Here is a 22,955-nt window from a genome sequence, read left to right as displayed (position 1 = left end):
CTGGCAACCAGCATCAACTCACCAGTGCATCACCTCACCACTTAAACAGGGAACAAAACCACACAAGGGTTTGCTGCAGGGCACCGCCCCACGCCCTGCACAGGTAGCCCAGCTGGGATGCTTCCACAGCAAACATTTCAGAGCTAAAAGCTCATTTTCATGCACTGTGGGTGTTTTGCTGTCCACAGAGTTTATGGGACTGAGCATAAGCAATTTTAATTTTCAAATGTCTTATTGAATTTTTAAGGAGCCCACTGAATTATTTCCAGCACTACTGAATACGTAGATATTTTTGAAACAAATGTGAAACCAATTATTCTTTTTAGATGTTTAAATCAATAAACTGTTAGCATTTCCTTTATATCTATATCTGATTTTCCTCCTCAGAAATGTATAGCTGGAAGACGAATTTCAAAACTCTGCTTCACTTGATGAAAAAGGTTTTTAAAGCCTTTTTTTTTTTTCTTTTTTTCTTTAAACCATGAACCCAGAGCCAAAAGTTTCATCAGTTCTCAAACACCACAAAACATCTTTGATGCCCACAAAGTAACTACGCAGGCAGGAGAAATTCACTTACATTGCTAGCCCCTGATGATTTTTCTCTCTTCCAACCCATATTCATTCAGCTGATCTTATTCCTGATTAGGTGGTTAAATGAATTTGTTACTGTCAGTAGGGAAAGGAACAACATTTTACGTTAAGCCAACTGAGTTTTTAGGGACTAGTTAGAATAATATATAATCTGCTGATGGCCAACCATGCACAAAAAGAGGCTCATCCAAATAAAACACTCCGGCTCCCATTCCTTTATAATCTCAGCACAAAAAAAAAAAAAAAAAAAAAAAAAAAAAAAAAAAAAACAAGTAGGCTATATATTTCCCTTCCACCTGAATTAAGGAGATGCACACAATGAGGCTTTGCAGTCATAGCACTGTGAGATGAGCAGGATGCCCCCACCCCACACCCCCAAAGGCTGGAAGGGGCATTTGGGGTTTTTAACCCCCAGGAGCTGAGCTAAGGAAGCAGCATTAGTGCAACACCACGAAATTAGTGTGCAGCCTTGACTGACCTTTCTGATCTCTGACCCTGGGTCAGGAGGTGAGAAAGGCAAGCCATCAGCCCCCTCGTTAACTCAGAGCAGCCTCTCCATTACACAGCTATCAGGAGCCAAATAGGAGCTAATTACCCTACAAAAGCCTCCTCCCTCCCTGCACCACCCTACCTGGAGCAGGAGACAGAAATCCCACTTCAGGAGCCAGTTCAAAAGTGAGGGGGTTTTGATCATGGAGCATTATTCCTATAAAATCACGGCTTTTTGCTTAAAACCCACAGCTGCCATCAGGGCATATTGTGGCAGTGACCAAGAGGGACAAGAATTGATTTTTAGAAAGCTCAGGTCACCGGATCACTCATCGCTGCACAATCATTTTTCCCCTTTCAGATATTTTCCATTAAATTGCTTGCAATGATTTCTGCATGATTTTCTGTTCTTGGAAGTGCGCTGCATTTAGCAACTGAAATGTCATTTCGGGTCTTCCATTATACACGAAGGAGAACTCAAACCCAAAGATAGCAGCTAAATTGAAATATGCTACTATAAAAGCTAACAAGAAATATCCAAGAAAACCATCCAAAAAGCTTTCCCAGGACTCTAACACTGGCCCAGACAAATATTTACATAATTATTCACATCGGTTTGTTTTAAAGAAGGCCTTTTGTTATTGCTCCTTTGGCATTAGCCATCTAATTAGAGGCCAATGGCAGTTACAGAACTCGCTGCGGTCCTCCAGCAGCACCGACAAGGAGTGCTGCTTCAGTCACCTCCTGCTTGCTGGGGGAGCCCAGGGGAGGGAAGCGTCAAAAGGGAATAATATCTAGGGCATAACATCTTCCTGCAGACACCAGGGGATGAAGGAGCTAAAACTTCCGTGGCTGGCTGCGTGCTGGGAAAGCAGAAGACGGAGGGGCAAAGGGTAAGAGGTCTCCTGGCAGAAATACCCACAAATGCCAAATTTTCTCAGCTCTATTACCAGCACTACGCTATGACCCTGGAGGAGTCACTTCTGTGTACATCTCTGCCTTACATCCTAGCTTTTGGGATTAGTCTTCCCCTGAATGCATGCAGACTGCCCAGCATAGCTCCAGCACACGAGCTTGATGTGGCCAGAAGCAAGGCACCACTTAGCACAGCAGCTTGAGATAAACGCGTGCCAAGGCACTCGTGGTGGTCTTCAAGAAGAAAATGTGCACAAGCCAGTTTTAAGGCAAAGCTCCAAGCACACTGATGAAGTGGATGATAAGAACACCCCTTCTTGGTGCCACAAGACTGAGTCCTTCCCATGCCTGCTCCCCCTGCCACGCAGCTGATGCCCCAGGACCCATGCACATGCAGGCTCCTCTCAATCCTGTTATTAGAAAACTTTTCCACACCATCCCTTTTCCTGTAGCCTGGCTCAGACACCCATTTCCCAGATTCTAATAGTCGAGCTCAGCACCCAAACCCCTTCATGCTCTTGAACCCCTGCAAAGGAGGTGACTCTGAGTCCCTGCAATCCCAGCCCCCAGCCTGGCCACCCCTCCAGCTATCATTCCCCAGCTTTTCCACGTTTTCTAAGAAAGGAGGTGAGAAGAGAACATCCCCATCACAGCCTCTCCTGCAGCGTGCTGGAGGGAGCCATGGCCAGACCCAGAGCAAAGCCTGTTTCTGTACAGGGAGCTCACAGCTTTGCCCTCAGCCCCTGCTCCCTACTGCTACATCATGCCACCAAGCTGATGGCTGATGAATGTAATTCACATCCTGAATATCTTTTCTCTGCTTTTCTCAGGTTTACTGTGCTCCTGAGGCCTGTAAAGCTGGGATTCAAGGTACTGAAAGCAAGACAATCCATCAGAGCACAGCAAAGAAGGAACAGAAACAAAGCTACCTAGGGCCATAAAGCTAAGCTGGAACAGTAAAAGGAGATTTCCCCCCCTTCCTGTTGATCTTCCCACCCCTAGGATAGATGTGAAGAGAGGAAAGACCCCAAAGCCAGCCTGTGTTTTATTTGGAAGCTGCCACCCCCACAGAAGGAGGTGGTGCTGGGACCAGCACCCATTGCTGGTGGCTCATCCAAACAAACATCCACGTGAGATGCTTCTGGGGAGCCCAGGGAAAGGAGACCCTCGGTATCTGCAAGGAGAGCTCTGCTCACCACGAGCCCATTTAACTTGAGCAAGAAAGCAATCAGTGTTCCCTCCTAGTAAAACTGCAGACAAATACTACGTAACCTTCCTGTGAACCAGTCCCAAGGCTCCAATAAAACCCTCGAGTCAAACACTTCTGTGTAAATTAGACGATACTTGAAGCTTCGGATTCCAAAGTGATTTCTTCAAAAACAGAAGAATTATTTTGTGACTGCTGAAGATATGATGGGCTTCCTCTAGCTTCCACACAGCACTGCTCGAAAGCCCCTACGTTTGAGGGGTTAAAGAAAGCACAAGGACTTCCTTTCACATCACAAGCAACAGGGTACAAAATAAGTTCTGCAGCTGAAAAGATTCTTCTCCTCATTTCTTCCCAGCTACCGAAAGCAGCTGATGATTTCCTTGCATAGTACTCAGCTAGCACGGTGACTGGTGCTGCATAAAGGCTTTCTGTAGGTAAGAGAAGGGCTTTGGCCCCTCAGTGTAGCTTTGTCTGCAGGACATCCTTTTTACATCTGTAAAGAAAAACATTTTTCCCCCTCAGCATCTGGGGGAGAGTTCTAGTGCTGAGCTTATTCTCGTTTGCTTGGAATTGGTTCATGGCATGATCCCTTAATCATACTCAGAGGTTTTAAGAGCTCAATCACAACTTTGATCAGTCAGGCCTGTAATATTTGCAGACACTGTAACAATGCTTTTTCGTATCCCAATACACGTATCCCCCAAGTGGTTTCAGGAAATGCTTCTGGCATCTGGCAGCTCTTTGGCAGGAGAAAAGCACCAAACTGAGGGGGCAACATAAAGGCAGGCACAAGCACGCTCCTGGCAGAGGACAACAGAGGGATTGGTGTCTTCCACAGAGCAGCTGGGGCCACCCTTTGCACATTTAGAAGCAATTTTACTGCATTGCATCCTTTGAATCACTGTCCTTGGACTGGCAGAGGAAAGCACAGCAAGGCAGGGACCCATTCAAAGCAAGTTTTCCCTCATGTGTTATTGGCAAATAACTTGCTTTTCAGGTCGTAGTTACCGTGGTGCATAAAGCATAAGCAAACAATAAAGTTATACACAGATTACACACAGAAAATGATGATTCATCCAAATCTGAGCTGTTCCAGAGGTCTACCAAGAACCAGACAATGACAAACTCGTAGCGCTCTTGGTGCTGCCTTAGGAAAAGATCAAAGATGAAGAAAATTGAGTCTCATTGCCAGCAGCAGTGAAAAGCTATTTTAATTCCAAACATACTCTTCCCCACATTTGAGACAAAAAATAGCAAGTTAAAGAGATGCTAAAAGATTAAGCTCACTGCAGGCCACTTTTCTGCTGTGCCCCCCAGCCTGAAATGGTGCCAAAAAGGCTCCTAGAATTGGTCTGAGTTCCAAGGACCAAGAAAAACCCACAGCTATATGGGAAAAACTCCATTTGAAGCCAATAAACCACAGAAGAGCAACACTTGATGGGCTGGCCATTAAAACCCAGGCTTTGCCTTGTTTGATATTTGGTAGCACTAAAGGACCAATTTTCTATCAGACAACTGAATTCTCCAAAGGGAAACAACTGCAGCTTTGTAAATAAATGGCTTAGCAGAGCTAAGGTTTGATGCAGAAGCCTAGCACAGCCATATGTTCCCCACAACTCTTCCAGGCCCTATTCCCACCGAGGAAAGTGTATTACATTGCTTTCAAACAATCCCAATATGTTCAGTGGCAATTTACTTAATAAGGCGAGGTGATAAGGCTGGCGGAGGCTGTCCCTAAGAGGGGGGTAATCAGAAAGCAAATTTGTATAGGAGCACAACACAACAAGCATCATTTGCATGATGCTCAGAAATGCAATCACAGCATATTGAGAGCCCCAAGAAAGATCTAGTAATGCTCCTCAGATACCTAACAGCAGCATCAGTGCCCTGAGCTCTACAAGCAATGAGACCCAGCTTCTGCACCAAGCTCTGAAGCCCCTGGAAGCACTGGGCTTCCAAATACTGATCCAAGACAGCTCATCTAAAGGCAGCTTGGTACTGATGTGCACCCTACCCGACTACAGTACAAGCACAGCCCACACCGCTATGTTACAGCAGGTAAAAACCAGATAAGTAAGAAGCAGCAGAGAAATCAATGCCCTGACACGTTAGCCTCGTTTTAAATGTTTTTCTCTGCTGTATAATACATTTACCTTGACATCGCCTTTTATTTGTTTTAAGGGCTTACAATACTTGTTTTCTTTACCAAAAGCAGGATAACACAAGTGAACAAGGAGCAAGGTCACAGGAATCAGTGATGAATCAAGACAGTCCATCTGCAGCTCCACACATCAGACATTACCAACTTGACCATCCAATAAACTTCTCCTTTATCACCTAAATTAGGCACTAAATGTTAATTAAGCATGTGCTTTAGAGGCCTTAAACTGGATTTTTTTTTTTTATTTTTATTTTTTACCACTGCTATTTAGTCAAACTTTAGCAAAGTGACAGACTTGGATGCTCCAGAAAGATATCCAGCTCCCAAAGATACATTTGGAAATATTGCTAGCCTTAATCGCACCCACCCTTTGTAGTGGCAGCCAGCACAGGTAACTCCTCCAAGCAGCAGCACAGCCTGCTGAAAAAGTTAAAGGCAGAGGGAAAAAGTCAGTAAGCTTGGCAGGGGGTGAGGCTGGACCCAGAGAGATTTATCAGCATGCTGACAGAGCCAGCAGCAGCACAGCTGGGACAAGGAAGGCAGGCAGGTGGCCAGGGGATGCTGCTCCAGCCTTACACTTCCAGGGTGGTCACCGAAAACCAAGCTGGAAATGTTATCCCAGACAATGCCGTGCCTGTGCAAAGGCCAAAGCTTCGATCAGCACCAGGAACAGGACTTTGATTAACGAGATATTGATGAGGTGGGAAAACAGCTTTGCTATGCATCAGGGAGGTACCACAGGGCAGATCCCCACATGGTGTAAAACAGCACATTTCTGGTCAGACTTCAGCAGTCAATGCTATTTCTTGCAGAAGAAGATCCTTCTCCTACACTCAGAGGAACCACAGCCTCCACACAGGACAATTTGTGCATGAGAAGAGTTTCCAGGTCCTTCTTTGTCTGGATGTGACACTTGAAAAGCAACCAGACAGAGTGGGTGGAGATGCCACCGAGCAGGAATATTTGAAATTCAATCACACCAGCATTAAAATACCCAGAGACAAGTATCTGGGGGAGTCACACAAATAGCCACCAGCTTTAGGAAAAAACAGATGGAAGAATACTCTGAACGAACTACAAGTGTGCAGTCCCATCCCGGGGGAGCCTTACAACACACAACTGGGAAATATTTAGGAAAGTTTGGAGCCTTGCAATTAAACTTCCAGCTCAGCCCAAAGAGGAGCCTGTGAGCCAGCACAGCTGGGTACCCGCAGGTAGAAAGGGAGCCAAAGGGCTTTTCGGAAACATACTGCAGTAAAAAGAGAAGGGTCAAGGGAAAAAATACAGGCAGGATCAAGTCTAATTAAAAGAGCAAAAATAAGTGACAGCTACAAAAAGGCAGGGGCTATTTTCATACCGAGCTAAGGGTCGCTGGCACATTTGCAAAGCCACAACACCCAGAACTCCGGGAGAAAAGAGGTCCTTTGTGAGAGGGATGGGGAGGCATGGGAACCGAGGAGCCCCGGGGTAGCTTGGAGGCATTACTGTACTTAACACAAAGGAGAGAGACAATAGAGGGCAAGAGGAGCCAGGGCTGTTTATTTCTCTGGGTACCAGAGGTAAGGGAGCCTTCACAGATAGCGTTGGGAGAGACTGGGAAAAGTGGCCACTAAGGCAGTGTCAGGCCGGGATAAGAGGCTGGAGAGGTATGGAGACCTCAAGGGTGTGAATTCCAAGTTAACCACCATTAGAAATTCTCTGATAACAGCTATTTCCTCAAAGTAAACGGCAGACCAGTGCTTCCCTTCCAGAAATACTGCAGGGCATGATCTAAAAGAAACCGTGGTGTTTTAGAGGTGCAATGGATTATTAGAGGGAATCATCTCGAAAATCCCTTACAAGACTTTAAGACAATAAGACAAAGTACAGGGTGGAAACAAAACACTCCAAACAAATGCATGGTGTTGTTTCCAAGGATCTGGATGAGGATGAAGCCTCCTGGGTCTGCACCTGGGCCAGTGCCTGCATGCAATGCCAAACACCGGAGCTCTGCCCACTTCTCCCAGAAGCAGGACAGCTGTGATGCCAGCCACGATGCCCACCAACCACAGGAGTGAGACAACAGCCACCAGGAACTAACACAGTTACTGATTTCTATAGATTTTCATAGATTTGATTTCTATGGGACTGCCTCGAGACTCATCCGGCCTGGTTTCCAGAGGTCAGAAGAGCTCCTGGCATCCTCTCAGAGCTGCTAAGCTGGAATTCAGTCCTTTACTGCCCTAACTTGGGCACCAAACCCAGCACCCATCCCTGAAACTTCAACATCTGACAAGAACAATTTCTCTACAGCCCTGCCCAGCTTAGGTAGTTTCAAAACTGCTACCCCTGAGAAGCCTGCAAACTTCAAAGCACACGAAGTGGGGAAAAAAAGGCATCCTCTGGCAGACAAGCAGAAAAACAAAAGATTAAGGGTAGAGCTAGAGCTTACTATAGTGCAGCAAGAGATATCACAGCAAGCTCCAGGATGCTGGCACTGCAACCACAAACAGGACAAGAGCAACAGAAGGGCCTGGAGTCAGCCTAGAGACTGCATTTTAACTCCTGAAGGCTGTTGCTTCTTTACAGCATGCAACTTCACCCCACGCTGGGGGAACTGAGACACGAATCACTATCACTTCAGTTCAAGTCTGGTAGTAATTAATTTTATTGAGTTTGACATTTGAAGTAAATGAAGGAACATGCTTCTACCATCTGGAAAAGTGCATGCTGACACTTCCAATCACTTGTGCATCCATTCGTGAACGTGTGTAAGGAATGTTTGCTATTTTTACATATATACAGAGCAAGGCAGCAAGCGATGCATCGAGGCACCAACCCATGCAGATAAGTACAGCAGCCCAGCACCACTCATCATACAAATGAGCAAAAGTGTGTTGAGCAATAGCAGCAGCCAAATGACATAAAGTATTTGGGAAACCAGAGACGAGACAAATGCCAGAAAGAGTTATCAGCGTATTTTGGGAAGACTGATCTATATGTGGAACACGCTTGATGTTTTCTCCATCAGGAAAACAAGCTATGAATGAAGTACCTTGCATTGGGTATATTCAACAGCTTAAAAGCAATCTGTGTACGTTTTATGTGCCATCATCTATGGCTCAGAGGAAGGGCAGATTTTTCATAACTACGGGAAAACAAATTGCATCCTTACAGAAGAGCAAAGATGCACTACATTCTTCCCTTCAAAAATACATGAAGATGTTTTCCAGAGCAAGCAAGGGAAAAACCATTCACTTTGACATGAAGACAGCCATTCTACAAAATACCAGCTATGTACAAGACTCAAACCCATGAGATCTTGGAAGGAACTCTCCCCTTTGCCAGTGCCATCCTGGCTTCTCTTATCCTTCTGCCCATTTCAGCCAAAAGCCACCAGGACCAATGCAGGTAAGTTCCAGGTGAAGAGCATAGCTACATGCACACAGTAGAACAAAATTTCATACTAAAACCCAGGATATTATGGGTCAAGCTAACCCATATCCATTCCAAGCAACCATAAAACTCTGCTGTTTTCACAAGCATTTAGAAAAATCAGCCAGACCTCAGCGGAGCAGCAGCCCCTCCAGCGACCACTGGCTCCTCACCCCTTTTCTCCAAGGGGCACAGACGATTTTGCCTTACAGAGCAGCTCCCTGCCCACATCCTCCCTTCCATTCACTCAGGGATACTTCACGCTCGACAAAACATCTGAGTGCAGTCAGAGAGCTGCTTCCTCAGCACCGCGGGATGTTCTCAGACCTGCGAGCCTCACCCGTGCCAAGTATGCCACTTCCTCCCAGGCTGCTGATCCATCATTTGGATGGCTTCCAGGGGCACAGATGAGGACTGCTGCTTGTCTCGAGCAGGTTATTTCACCTCCCGAGCTCTCCAGTGATTATTTCTCACCGTGCTTCGCTTCCTAGAAGAATTTTCCACATGCCTTATTTAATCCTGCGTCGATTGACATTGCACAGACATGACATACCTGCCTGCTCTGACACCCCGCCACTGCTCTTCATTGCTCACTGAAGTGGAAATAAAGGTATTGAGACAGAACTGCTCCCCCAAATATTGCTTGTGGCACATCTGCAGGTTTGGTCCTCAGCATAGGAAAACTCATTTCACAGATCCTCAGGAGCTGGGATTTCCAAGTGACCCTAAGGCCACAGACCTGCAATCCTAAAGCTGACGCTTAACCCTGTAGCTGGGGAATGAGGGGAGCTTGCAACATGAACCAGAGCCTTTCCTAGAGGGACAGAAACACAGTGGTCCTTCAGGAGAAGGAAAAAAAATAAATGCACTTCCCTCTCTCCCCTCGCCTTTCCGCTTTGGGGCATAGACATATGGCCATGGCCCACCGAGGAAGGCAGTAATCTGTTTCTGAGAAGTCGTGCATGCATACCAGATTATCCCTTCACATCCTAAATTAGCAACATGCAGATGAAGAGCTTTGTCCCAAAGGAGGTTAAAGTAATTTCTGCTTCACAGTACTGAAGCAGGGATCTTTAAGGGCATGGAGGCCCCTCTGCAATAGGATACAGAGGGTCCTGTGAACTGCAAAGAGCCCCAAGCTGGTTCATTTAATCAGTCCAGGGATATTCTCCTAATCTGAAGTTTCCTAGAAGCTCTCATCTCCCACATATTTTAGCCCTTCCACCATTGACGGAGACTTACTATATTTGCACTTCACCACCATCAGCAAACAACCACTAACCACCCAAGTCACAGCAAGAGGGGCAGGTACATCGGGCCCCAAACCCCACCCCGGTTCCATTCCTTACAGCCCACTACCTGGAATAATGTGGCAAAATCCACCCACCCCACCCCTGCAAAACAGATGTTTCTGCTTCATCCTTGGAAAAAAAAAATAAATAGACACACACCCTGAAGTGGCCAGCTTTGCTCAGGCAGACTCAGCTATTTCTAGGCTGCTAGAATCGTGCCCATTTTAGCAGCCAGTCTGTTCTCACTTGGATGTGTCCCCAATGCTAGTAGGGCCCTAGACCATCTGGCCAAGGCCTAATGATGCCCTCTAAGTCACTGCCTTAATTTCCCAGGTCAGCAGCAGCTATGTCCCTAAGGGTCCCAGCGGTCCCCAAGGGTCCCAGTCCCACATGGGCAGATGCCCGCAGCAGCACAGCATGCTGCAAGAGCAGGACTTGCAGCCAAGCACCAAAATCCTGCTTCTGCCCAGCAAAACTCAGCGTGCGGACACCAAAAGGTCAGAGTGAGATCCTAGCTGGCACGCGGGGGTGACTTCAACCCTCAAAGTAAACCCCTGCAGGCTGCGTGCAGAGGTCAGGTACGGCACAGCACATCCACGACCCCCCAGGGCAAGGCACCACTGTTTGCCAGCAGCTGTGGAGCTCCTTGGTTGTGAGGTCCCATGTGAAGAGCAAAGGGCTGATCCTGCCTGGCCCTTAACTCTCAGCTCTGCTCCCAGCAAGCATCTCCCAGTCAGACCCTGCTGGGCGAGCACCTGTGGTTTGAGGAGAAAAAAGGAAAAACAGTTGTTGAGACCCTGCAGAAGCCTTAACCCTCTGGATGGGCTCTGGCAGAAGGGTTGAGCATGCCTGCTGCCTTCTTCCTATACTTCTTGTAGGACTATAATCTCCAGTGCATGAAGGATTCCCTGCTTCCTGTTATATCTCTCGTAATTACAAGAGCACAGGGAAAATCTGTGTTTCCAGAGCAGATATGGGACTTATTGTTTTCTGTTTTGTGTCCTGCAGGGAATCAGAAGTGAAGTTTTTAGAAAAGCCAGAGCCAGTTAGAAGCACTGGGGGCTGGACGCTCCTCCTCCTGGTCCCAGCTCCTGAGGTCAGGAGGGAAAGCATCCAACAGTGGCAGAAAGACAGATTGTTGTAATTTAAACATTTGAGAGAGGGACTTTCTCCCCAAGCGTACACGACGTGATGGTATGCCTCTCCTGATCCCTGCAAACCCTTGCAAGAGAACATTCCGAGCAGTTTTCCTATATGAGCACTCTCCCACGTGTGCCAAAAGGCAGTGACAAGGATGAAAGCTGCTTCCTCCTCCCACCCTCACGTCGCTTTTGGATCACAGAAACGACAAGGGGATTCTTTGTGATCTGCCCTCCCTGTTACAAAAAGCAGAAGACCCAAAGGGATCAAGAGAAAAACAACACCAGCCTCATTAAGAGAAGCATCTGCAGCCACAGGGCTCCAGGCAAGCACTCCTTATCCTTCAAGGAATCGACAGCTTTCCAAGGCGAGACACTGAGCAGCACACGGCCAGGGAACAGATGCTGTAACTGGAGGATGGACAGCCTCACATCTTTTAGGGAAAATCATCCGACGGGCACGTCCAGCACGGGTCCTGCCCTGCAGCACACTTCTCCCGCATGGCAGCTCCAGCAGGGTCACAGCAGGGAGTGCAGAGCAGCTCTGCCAGCCCTACAAGCTGTGTCCTACCTGTCAGCAGCCAAACACCCCTACACCCACCTCATCCACCTCCAGAGGTCCGCTGCCACGCGATATCAACACATCAGAGCCAAGGCTTCAATGCACAAACCAGGCACCATCCCATGCAAGAGCTGTGAGCCATCAACTCCTCCCTGCCTTACTACACCTGTAGGTCAAATCACATCATTAGGGGAAGAGCCCACATTCCCCGTCATTTGATATCAAATGGAATGTATATTGAATTTTCAGCTAGCTTGGACAAAATCCTTTAGAAGTTGCTTGTGGAAATCATCTCACATTAGACAGGCAAGTGGTTGGCTTAGTTTCCTACTAACGCTATGCTTTGAGGGGGGAGGACAAATCGAGGGCTTTCGTTATTTTTCTGAAGGAATATCGGTTTTTACACCAGAGAAATGATTTCACAGCAGAAAAATCCAATGGCTAGAAATCAAAAATGTAAACATTTCTACGTAGCCTCTCAGGATTCGCGTTCTGCCAAAACACCAGAGCAGCACCAGACGACACGCAGGGTGCGTGCCCCAGCACCACTGCCCCCACACCACACGTCCTTCCTTTCCAGGACAGCAAAAAGCAATTAGCCCAAGTGCTGATGATCCCCAAGGAGAGTATTTCAGCCACGTGAAAAGCGAAACCCATAGGTACAAGAGCCTGGGACTTAAATTCTATCCCCCTAAAATGAGCATTAACAGCTGCTGAACCAGCTTCTGTTTTCTGGCCTCCTAGGCACCGCTGCTCCTTTACTGAAATTGCCCCAGCAGTATCAATTAGAGGAAAACTGGCCAACTCCCCATCGTATCCCACCCACTTGGCATTAACCCATGCACAGCCCACCACTCCCCCCTCCACAAGTGCAACCCCAAGCCACATTTCTATTTTCAGTGCTCTGCCAGTGTGGTTAACCCGCTGCCTGGGGCTTACCGAGTCAATCTGTTGGGCAGGAAATTAAAAAAGCTTAATTTATAACAGGGCATTTACTAAGGCCAGGAAAGGGGGGATGGGGGCAAACTATAGGGTGTGCCCACGCTGATTTCCAGGCACCCTATGGACTCACACATCCCACCACCCCGCTCTAATGCTGCAGCTCCTTCCCTCCAGGATGGTGCAGCAACCAAGCCAGGACCCACTGCTTGAAGTCCATGCCTTTTCTTGCCAGCTTTTCAAGAGATATTGTCCCAGGACAGCATCTTAACACTGCTAGCCTTGCTAAGTGTTGGAGGAAAGCATCCTGAGTATTAGGAGTTACCACATTAATTTAGAAGTGGCAAGAAAGAAGAGGAGCTTACTAACAAGCTCCAGCTTTGTTTTTGCAAAGCCACTGAAGCAGTACAGCAGCAACAAGCCTGCTTCCAGAATATTATCCAGGTTTTTCTGTGTACAGCCTACATCAGCAGTTGGTTTCTGAGCCCCTGGCAACTACAATTGCCAAACCCCTGCTCCAGACCCTTGCTAACATTTAGGTGCCCGAACATTTCAGATTTCAGCTGAGATTTCATCTCGTAACTCTCAAAATACAGTGAAACAGAGCTGTCTGGCACCAGCTGAAGCACCTGGCTTGGAAGCTCCTTTTTTTTCCATTTCTTCTGAGCAGAATGACACTTGTGTTCAGCGTGACTCATCTCCTTGACCTTTCTATTCACTTTTAATGGTGCAAGCTGGAAATAAGGGCATACAAACAATGCGCTCATTATTCAGCTGGTGAACTGCAGCCCTCGGACCAGCTCTCTACCCTGCAGCAGACAAGGGCACACAGCGTGTGCATCTCATTCCAGCACATCCAGGATGAGCCCCTCCAAGACCATGCAACCCCACTGCTTATTTCACAGCAGAGGGGTGCAGCCCAAGGAGCTCGTACCCTACTGGCAGAAGTCCATATAAAACGGTGCACAAGTGCAAGAGATCCTGGGAAACTGGCAGTGTCACCTCCAGGAATTCAGCTGCAAGGAATTCTTACCGAGGTATTGTCCTGGAAACTGAAAAGGGGGTGGAGGGAGGAAGGGAAGAGGAAAAGGGGCCGGCGAGGCTCTCAGCCGAAGCACGGCTTTCCTGCATGTCCACACAGAAAATAGAAACCCCAGCTGACGCATGAATGAAACTAAATCCAGCCACTAAAACTTCCTGAGAGTCCCTCCAAGCAGGGGCTGCAGCAAACCCCTCAGTGACCTCTCCTCTCCAGGAGTTTCCCCTCATTGACTTGGTGCAGCGTTTCCAACAGAGCCGCAGCTTCCCCCACCCTCCGCAAGCTGCAGCAAAGCAGAGCACGAAGAAAAGGGCTTTCAACAGTTTGCTTAAAAGCTGAGCCAGGAAAAAAAAAATTATTACTTTATTTACTCTGAAAGAATTAGCATCTCCCTGGCTGCAGAGGCACAGCATGATGCAGGCAGGGATGGCACGCAGGGTCAGCCTGAGCCAACAGACCCAGATGCACTGAAGCCCCACAGGTCACCCAGATCCTCAGCAAGACACAGCTTCCTAAGGGGAGCACAGCCCCTGAAACACACCCCATCCCTTGCCAGGAAAATAGGGTGCCTGGGTTCCTTAGGTGAAAGCCAGACCCTGTTCAGATAGATGGGAAGTTGGCCCTGAGCCTCATGAGTTGAGCATCACAAGGAATACAGCATCAGGCATGGGGGACTTCACAAGAAATCAAACCAGACTCATTAGGGACAAATGCACTCAGCCCAGGGCCTGTATGAGGGTGGGATATTCGGTAACAACACACTGGAATTGCTTTCTTATAGCACCAAGAGCCGAACATCTCCAGCTCCGAGGCAGTGCCAGACTGACATCCACTCACCTTACAGCCCAGGGTTAGCACACAACACCCACAGGGTGCCCCAGCCTCACTATCCAGCACCCTGCTTCCATTTCCATCCCTCCAGCTTCCAGAAGCTTTTCTTCCCAGTAAACTAAAGCATGTGTGGATGCCTAACAGACCCTCCACCGCCTTCAGATTTCACTTACAGACAATTCTTCAGAGTATCGAGAGCAGCAGATGTAAGGGCATGGTGCTCTGTGTTACTCCCCATCATCTAAACTGTAAGAACAATCTGTTCAAAGTCTGAAGACAAAAACCCAAACCTTTTTGGATTTGCAGCGTGTGATGCACTAGTAGTGTTGCTAGACAGGAAGAGACCAGCCCACAGAGGAAAAGCATTTTTCAAGCAGACAACTCAGACCACAACTGAGAACATAACCTGAGGCACGGGGATGAAAAAGGGCTCAGAATATTTCAGTGCTTGAAAACAAATGCATCTTGCTGGCATATCAGCATCCAGCCTTACTTCTGTGTTACAGCAGTGACTCGAGGCCAGGTTCTGTGCAGGGAGAGAGGATCAGGCCCCAGGGCATCAGAAATGCAAGGGACTTGCCCAGGGGCTGAAAAGCTGCAGCAGAGCTTGGGAACGAGCACTGGTGTAGCTCACTCCACTCATTCAGTCCCCAAGCCATCCTTTTTCCTTCCAGCTCCTTATCCAACCTTGAAGAAAAGCTTCTGCATTGTAAATACATTACTATCATTTTCCTAATTTCAGAAGTGACATCTTGACATTGTGAAAGCTTCCAGATGATGCAAAGAATCCTGCTGGCTTCTGGAGAGAAGAGTCCAGACTCAGAGCAACCAACCTCAAAAATGCCTTTTGTGTAGTTCATTTATTTTAGTTCCAAAGATTTTCCAGACGTGTCCGCAGAGAAACCACGGCATCATTTGGATGGTTCACTCCGCGCTAGGCTTCATTTCAAGAGCCTTGAAATCTGCCGACAGTAACCCAATGGCTAATTACACCCCATTGCCAACCTAAGTTTTTTCCACATAACATGAGATTGTTACAATTTTTCCATTCTTTCATGTCTCAACTTTTTTTCCGGTTTTAGTCATTCTTCCCATATTGGGTTTTTCTTGATTTGTTTGTTTCACACAAAGGTCTCAATTTTAAGGAAAACTGCCAGTTTGCAAACTCAGCACATATCCGCGTGAGCTTCAGCAGAGCTACCAAGGATAAAAAAAAAAAAAAAAAAAAGCTTTGATATACACCAAAGCCAGGCTGCAGCTGGAAAAGGGTCCCAGCAACTTCTCTCAAGCAAGCCAGGAGGGCAAAGGAAGGGTGCATTGCCTAAACAGCTGAAGGAAAAAAGCAGGTAACACCAGAAGGTAGAAATCTTAAGGGTCTGAGGACAGCACCCTGCTTACCTTGGTCAGAGGTTTGCACCCGCAGCCGGTGAGGCTAACTCAGGACACTGCTACGTGTCCTGCTGATGCTCAAAGTCTAGCCACTTTCAGAGGTTTGGTTCATTGCCACTGGTCCAAGGAGCCTGCAGTTTGCAGAAGGCTTTAACTCTTACCAGCAGAATACTTTTATGCAGTAGCCCCACTCCCTCATTCTCCAATATCTACTCTGCAGTCTTGATGTCTTGGTCATCGGGGTAATTTTCTGCTAAAGGATGGGTATCAGGAGGCTTAAAACCCTGAGCAAATCACGCCAGCAATTCTGCTCCTCAGGCACAAAGCAGCTCCTGACAGAAGCTAACTCTGCACAAGGGGCAGAGCTTTCCCCAGGGCCAAACCAAGCCCCACAAACACACTTGAGCTCCCCCTGGTTTGCCACAGGGCACCGCACCACATCCTGCTGTGGATGTGGGGCTCGCTGCTTTCTCCAGAAGGCACAGCAGTGTTCATCTGGAAGGTTTCCCTGTCCTGAAGTCTCCTAAAACCTCTCCAGAAAGTCACCCTCCCAAAAGCAAGGAATAAAAGCAGTGCTATTCCTGACAGCTCTGTAATGATAAGGTGGGGGGTCATAATCAGAGAAATCCAAGTAAAAAAGAGCCAAGAACAGCACTAAGCAGCCCTTACCCAGACGAACACAACCAAGTCCACATCTCAGCACAAATCAAGTTCGGGATCAGCAGGCACAGCAGGAGCAGTGCCTTTTGTGGCACGGGTCCTCCCTTGGGGTGCCCCCAGCCACCACTGATCCAAGGGGGACCCCCACATTGGGACAGGCAGGGGGTCCCAGCACAGCTCCACTTCCAGGCCCTGCTGCTCGTACAGGACAGACCTGCCATGAATCCAGGTCAGATGGTTGCCTTCCATATGGCAACTCTATTCCAAAGCAGCTCAAAGTGTCAATAGCTCGGGGAACCCTGCAGATCATCAGGCTGAGCTGCGGAAGCACAATTGTGCACGCATGCCTTTGTGGTGACACTGACACTCACTGTTGGGCAAATAGTGAAGATATTTAACTTGACCCAGTTCCAGCGGATGACTGAAAGGCCTCAGCATTCCCAGAGTGTCCTCAATCACTGCATCAGACCTGCAGAGTAAGGGCTTTCGTACAGGCGTAAGGGGAAGCCTACACTGGAAAGAGTCTTCCTCCACATGAATGTAGTTTGAGGTGTAACTTGTGGTTCATTTCTAGTGTATTTCCTAAATAATGATCTTGTTTTAAACTGGAATTTCCATTCTCCTGTTTTCACACAGGGGAAGTAATCATGTTTTCAACCAAAACCCAAATTTAATGTTTCCTTAGTTTTATAGAATAGCTGCTTCCTAAGGATAAGGTTCCTGCTAAGCAAACTGGGTGAGCATATACATTGCCACATGGATACAAATATAAATCTGGCACTTCATCACATGCAATGCAGCAGGGATTTCTACAGCCATAGGGACCGCTACACCTCAAAGTCAATTCACCCTGCAACAGAACAGGAGCTCAAAATGCACTTGTTCTTCCCAATTCACTTGGACCAGGCATCTCTACCCAAAAACCAGCGTATACAGACCATCCTAACCATCTCTAACACAGGTGCCAAGCAGCAAGCCAGCAAACAAGCTCAACCCTTTGAAAGCCCTTCAAGGCCAAGAGCCACCCCTACACCTGCAGTGTCTGCTGCTGTCCAACAGCCCCGGGCTCAGCTCCTTGCCCCCAGCCCTTCCTAGGTCCCTCCGTCCTCCAGCTACATCCACAGCAGCACCATGCTGATACCTCACACCCTACCTACACCAGCTCCTCTGTTCCCCTTTCCCCAATTCCCCCATATAAGGTTTGTCAGCCCAAAAAGCACATGATCTTCAACCTGCTTCCGTGAAAGCACTCCCAGTATTGCTATAACACACTTCTTTGAAGTTTGGGAATCGCATGTTTGCACAGTACAGCTGGCCATGCAGCTCCCACCTGCTCCAAGAGCAGCCCCGCAATGCGCTCCCCACACCACACTGCAGTCCCAGCACCCAAATAGCAGCCTGAAGGATCAGGGCATAAGACAAAAGTAGAAAACGTAACTTAAAATCATTTGCTGATTTGTTTTACTGCTACAGACAAAGAAAAATTCAGACGGAGGAGTGGTTTCCTGGAAAGCATTCCCTGATTTATTTCAGAAGTCCAGACAAAACTCACATTACCTAAAAATGCATCTATAAATGGTACTTCCCCAAACGCCTCTGCATTAGCGATATGTGCCACGGCAGTGCCTTCTGCTTTTTTAGCATCTGCTGCAATAGTTTGTCTTGGCTTAAAGAACAGATCTAATTCAAAGCAGTTATGAGAACATACTCTGAAACCATGCCCTGAAGCCGGGCTGCGGGACAGATGGGGAGCTTTGAGGCACAAACAGCACCAGGACCTCACTCCATCGCCCCTGGCAGAGGAAAAGCAGTCCGGGACACACTGCTGGTTGATAGGACATCCTGCCATTAACAGGCTGGGCTGACAGCGGCAAATATTTTTGTGTTGGAGCTCTGAGGGAATTAAACGGTACTTTAAAATTAGAGCTGCTGTGCTGAGCATCACAGACAGCACTGCTGCCACACAGACAGCAACAGCACTTCAACAGGTTCCCTTGGGAGCTGCCAACAGCCAGCCCAGGCACTAAGCAGACCACGGTGATCAAGCTGGAGACAGACTTAAGAACATGTAATATACACCAAACTTAATCACCTTCCAATTGTCTCATGGAGTTTTTACACCAGATTGAGCTCGCTCCCAGGCTCACACCTCTACCCGCACATCACTGTCCTGCTGCAGAGGAGGCAGAGTTCAGAGCAGGAACCACAGCACTGCATCACCCCCAAAGGTGGGACAGGCATCACCACAGCCCACAACACATCATGCAGCTACAGGTAACCACGAGACACTGGGGAATCCTATTCTGCATGGTAAGAACCTGAGAAATCCATCCCCATTCAGCAACAAAAAGTGAGAAGCAGGGGTCAGTACCCATTTAAAAGGATGCACATCCTTTTTGCAGTCCCCCCCTATTTGTTCTAGGGCAGAACATCTGCATGCACTAGGAACACCACCAGTTTTATTGGCTTACTCTTGCTTTTACAGGACATTTTACATGCCAGGATCCAGTAGTGGAGCTCTGACACAGCAACGCCAGCAGGCAGGAGGTCCACGCTATCATTGCTTTTTGCACATGAGAAAGGATCGGTAATCTCCAACAGACTTTGCCTTAGAGAGCTACAACCTAAAAAGCAGGGATGAAAAGGGACCCAATCCCTAAAGAATCATGGCCCAAGCAATGCAGCTGTGCTTTGGACCACAGAGCCAACACTCCCATTAGCTCTGCTGGGAGCCAGCTCCTCGATCATGGGTTGGGAACCAGCTCCTGCATCCAGCCCTGCAGGGAGGCGAGCGCCAGAGCAGCCTTCAAAAACTGCCTCTAAGGGAAGGGCCTGCAGAGGGATTTCATCCTGACCCCAGCTTACATGGAAGAATAATAAATTACCTAAGCCAAATGCCTGCACCCCGTCCCCTGGACGGAGCATGGCTGACAGCTGGGCTGCTTTTAACTGAAAGTCCTGTTCCAAGCTGGCAATGCACTGACAGCATAATCCAGGTTTTACACTGGAAATCAGAGTCGCCATCAATTCCAAGCTTAAAGTCATATTTCTTCTTGTAAAACAGTATCAACGCTTTCAATTGGCAAAATATGAAACAAAAGGACTTCTAACTGGCTGGATAAGGATTATTCTTTAGCTCATTCTGGATGACTGGGGAAGAGCCAAGGGGAGAAGCAACAGATGGTAACTGGATACTTCATAATTTCCAGCATTTTTATTTCTTCTGAAGAGCATGCCATGTATTATTACACTTCTCTACCACTAAAGGAAACTGCTGCTTCCAGAAGTTTTCACCCAAAAAAACAATCCAATTTTATAGGCATTTGTAAAAGTATAGACAGGCTCCAACTTTGCGGGTTGGATTTGTGTGACATCATCTGTTAAAATATGGGAAAATGTGAGCTGGAAGGGCAGTGTTCAGAGGCAGTTCAGTTCGTGCCATTCCTGACACTGGGATTTCTCTATTTTCCCTGGAAGCCTTCTGTCCTGGGTTCTTCTCCCTTTCTTTGGGGACACCTGATGGATCTGCTGCTGAGGATGAGCACAGAAGTGCTTCACCTCTCCACACACAGAAACCAACTGAACTGAAACTGAAACAATCCTGGCTGAAATAAAACCCAAGAAAACTTGGAAAGATTAAAAGGCTATAAAAAGCATTAGTCAATGCCATCACCAGTCCAAATCTGACTCCTCCCTCATTTAAATTATTTGATGCCCTATTAGGAGGCTCATTAAGAAAACTCAAAGCTTTCACTACAAGAGCCATTACTTGGAGCAACGGGCTGGCCCTACAACAGCTCACCAGCCACCCATCACCTCGTTAGCTCCAGCCAGAGCACAGCTCTGCTTCCTGCAGCTGCCGCCCAGGGCTGGACCCAGTACTGCCAGAAAAGTTACCTGCTAACTTGAAAAGGAGCTAGGTCCTATGCTGAAGCTGTCTGAAGGATACACAGTGACAGGCAATACACCTAGGGATGCTCTGAAACCACTGAAACATCAGTACAGCCACAGACAAAAGAAAAAAGAGAACTTGATAAAGTTTCCTTTGAAATAGTTGAGACTGAAGGTAGTCCAGTTTTCAACTAACACAAAGTCAGGGTGGCCAGACAAGCTGGCTGCACAAAAAGGGAATCAAGAGCTAATATCACCCCAGTATTCTCAGAGAGAACTGCTCTAGCAGCCCAACACAGACTCTAGCAGTAGGTCCCACTGCTGTTAACTTTTTCTGGCAGCGATTTTTATTCATTGACCAGCACTTATTTTCCCCATCTTGCTCAAACTCTGCAAGCAAACCAGCAATGAAAGCATTCCTCATATGCCACCTTTCTTAAGGAAGTTTTAGGAACTCAGAAACTATAGTCTGCAACCACACTGCTACACACAGAGTCCCACAAGTGTTCACCCTGCTAAGAACCAGCCCCGCAATCCCCACTGCCTGGGCTGCTCAGGGAAGACAGCAAGCACGCAAATATCGAGCATGAATGCTGAATCCCAGACATCTCAGCTCTTTGCTCTTCAGAGCACTACTCCATTTCTCAAGTTACCCTGCACGACTCCAACTTTTCACATTTCAGAAGCAGCCTTGCCAACAAGCTAGCCGTCCCCTCGCAGGACTGCTCAAAAAGAGCTCGGTGCACCAATACCAAGTGCCCACTGCAGCCTCAGCGAACACCCTGAGAACACACAAAACTTTTAGAGCAGCTCCACAAGTCTCCATCCAGCCTGCTCTGGCATTTCACATCCACCCTGGGGACGGCAGACATTTGGAAAGCAGAGCTCTGGAAACGCGCTCTGCAAAACCAGAGCGCTCGCCTGGTGAAACCGAGCGCTCAGCCCCGCTTCTGCCTGGCTGTCCAAGTGACATTCCAGGCTCTCGCTGCACGCCCAGTGCTGCTCCACATCTGGTGCTTCTCTGCACTTCCTCCTGCCCCGCTCAGGAGCCACGATTTTAAGGAGAAACCCGGAAAATTCGGGCTGGCGAGGCGAGAGGGCAGAGCGCGTCTTGAGGAGCCGAGCAGGAACTTCTGCACAGCTTTTTTTTGTGTGTGTGAGATCTGGGCTTTGATGTACGGCGAGGAGAGCAGATTACTTGTGGACAAAAGTTTCTGCTCCTCGGGGAGGAGAGCTGTGCAAGAAGAGAGGCTCGGTTAAACACATCCCCACGCCCGGCCATATAAAGAGCTGCAGCCTCCGCCAACACGTCCCAGCTTTTTGCTGCAGGACACAAAAAAGCAACAGGCAGACTCTTTAAGAAAGACGAATAAACTATTGTTTTAAGGGTGTTTTTTTTTTTTCTTCCTCCCCTTTTACGGGCCCCCTGACAAATGGCATTCAGACCCGAGCAGCTGAAGGGTTTTTTTTTCCCGGAATGCAGCCCAGGAGCGCTTCGCCCCGCACAAAAGCCCCGCTCGCAGGGCGCAGCGGCCCCGGCTCGCTTCTGGCACCCACCAAAGCCTAAAGAAGAGGGTCCCGGGGGGGTCCCCCTGCCTCTTACCTGCCCGGCCGAGGGACACGGCACCCAGCAGCAGCAGCAGGCAGCTCCGTATCCAACTGCGCCTTTTCCACCGCGTGTGCGTATCCATGGTCCAGAAAAAACGGGGTACCAGCTCGGGACAATTCAGGGAGAAAAAAAAATGCAAAAAAAAAAAGAAAACACGCCAGAAAAAAAAAAAAAAAAAGCAGCTCGGACCCCCCCCCGCCAACCCACCCCCCCCGGAGAGCAGCCGCCCTATAAAGCCATGGGATGGGCGAAAAGCTCTCGGGGGCTCTGCCGCGCTCGCTCCACCGCGCTGGCCCCCGGCCCCTGCCTCGCTCCTGCGGCGCAAAACTTTCTTTTCTCTTTTCCCCCCCCCTCCCCTCCTTCCCTTTTCTTCTTTTAAACCCAAGGCAAGAGTTTGTCAATCTGGGAGCCGAGCAGCAAATCAGGGCCGGGCGGAGCAGCCCCCCCGCCCGGGTCGGCCCGGCCCCCCCGCCCGCCCCCCAGCCCGGCCCGGCCCCAGTCCGGGACATTGAGGGGAGGGGGGGGTTCAGCACGGCTGGGTGGCTCCTAGCAGCACCCCCAGCCCTGGGGTTTCTCGGGGAGAGGGGTTTGGAAGGGGCAAAATGCAAGGATTTGGTGAAAAGGAGGCTGGCGCTGCAAGGAGGGCGGTGGAGAGGCAGCGGGGCTGCTCGCCCCCCGGTCCCAGCACTGCTCTGCTCCTCTTGGTCTTTTTGTGGAGCTACCGAGCACTGCTCGCTTGGGATAAACACCAAGGGACGGTGCAAGGGACATGCACCATCAGCAACGCCGAAGGACAGTGCGTGGCCCTTGCACCAGCGACAAGC

At 48.5% G+C, this 22,955-nt stretch overlaps 1 protein-coding gene across 2 annotated transcripts in view; it reads right to left on the bottom strand.

Annotated features, from left to right (window-relative positions):
* Positions 1–22,286, bottom strand: part of COL5A1 (collagen type V alpha 1 chain) — a 148,453-nt gene extending 126,167 nt beyond the window's left edge. For both annotated transcript variants that reach the window (XM_032200398.1, XM_032200399.1), the window contains exon 1: positions 22,126–22,286. In XM_032200398.1, coding sequence (XP_032056289.1) covers positions 22,126–22,213 — 88 coding nt within the window. In that variant the 5' untranslated portion in view covers positions 22,214–22,286. The remainder of the gene's footprint in view (positions 1–22,125) is intronic.
* Positions 22,287–22,955: the final 669 nt, after the last annotated feature.

This window comes from Aythya fuligula, chromosome 19 (genome assembly GCF_009819795.1).
Source record: "Aythya fuligula isolate bAytFul2 chromosome 19, bAytFul2.pri, whole genome shotgun sequence".
Classification (NCBI taxonomy): domain Eukaryota; kingdom Metazoa; phylum Chordata; class Aves; order Anseriformes; family Anatidae; genus Aythya; species Aythya fuligula.
This window is presented reverse-complemented; position numbering and strand designations above follow the sequence as displayed.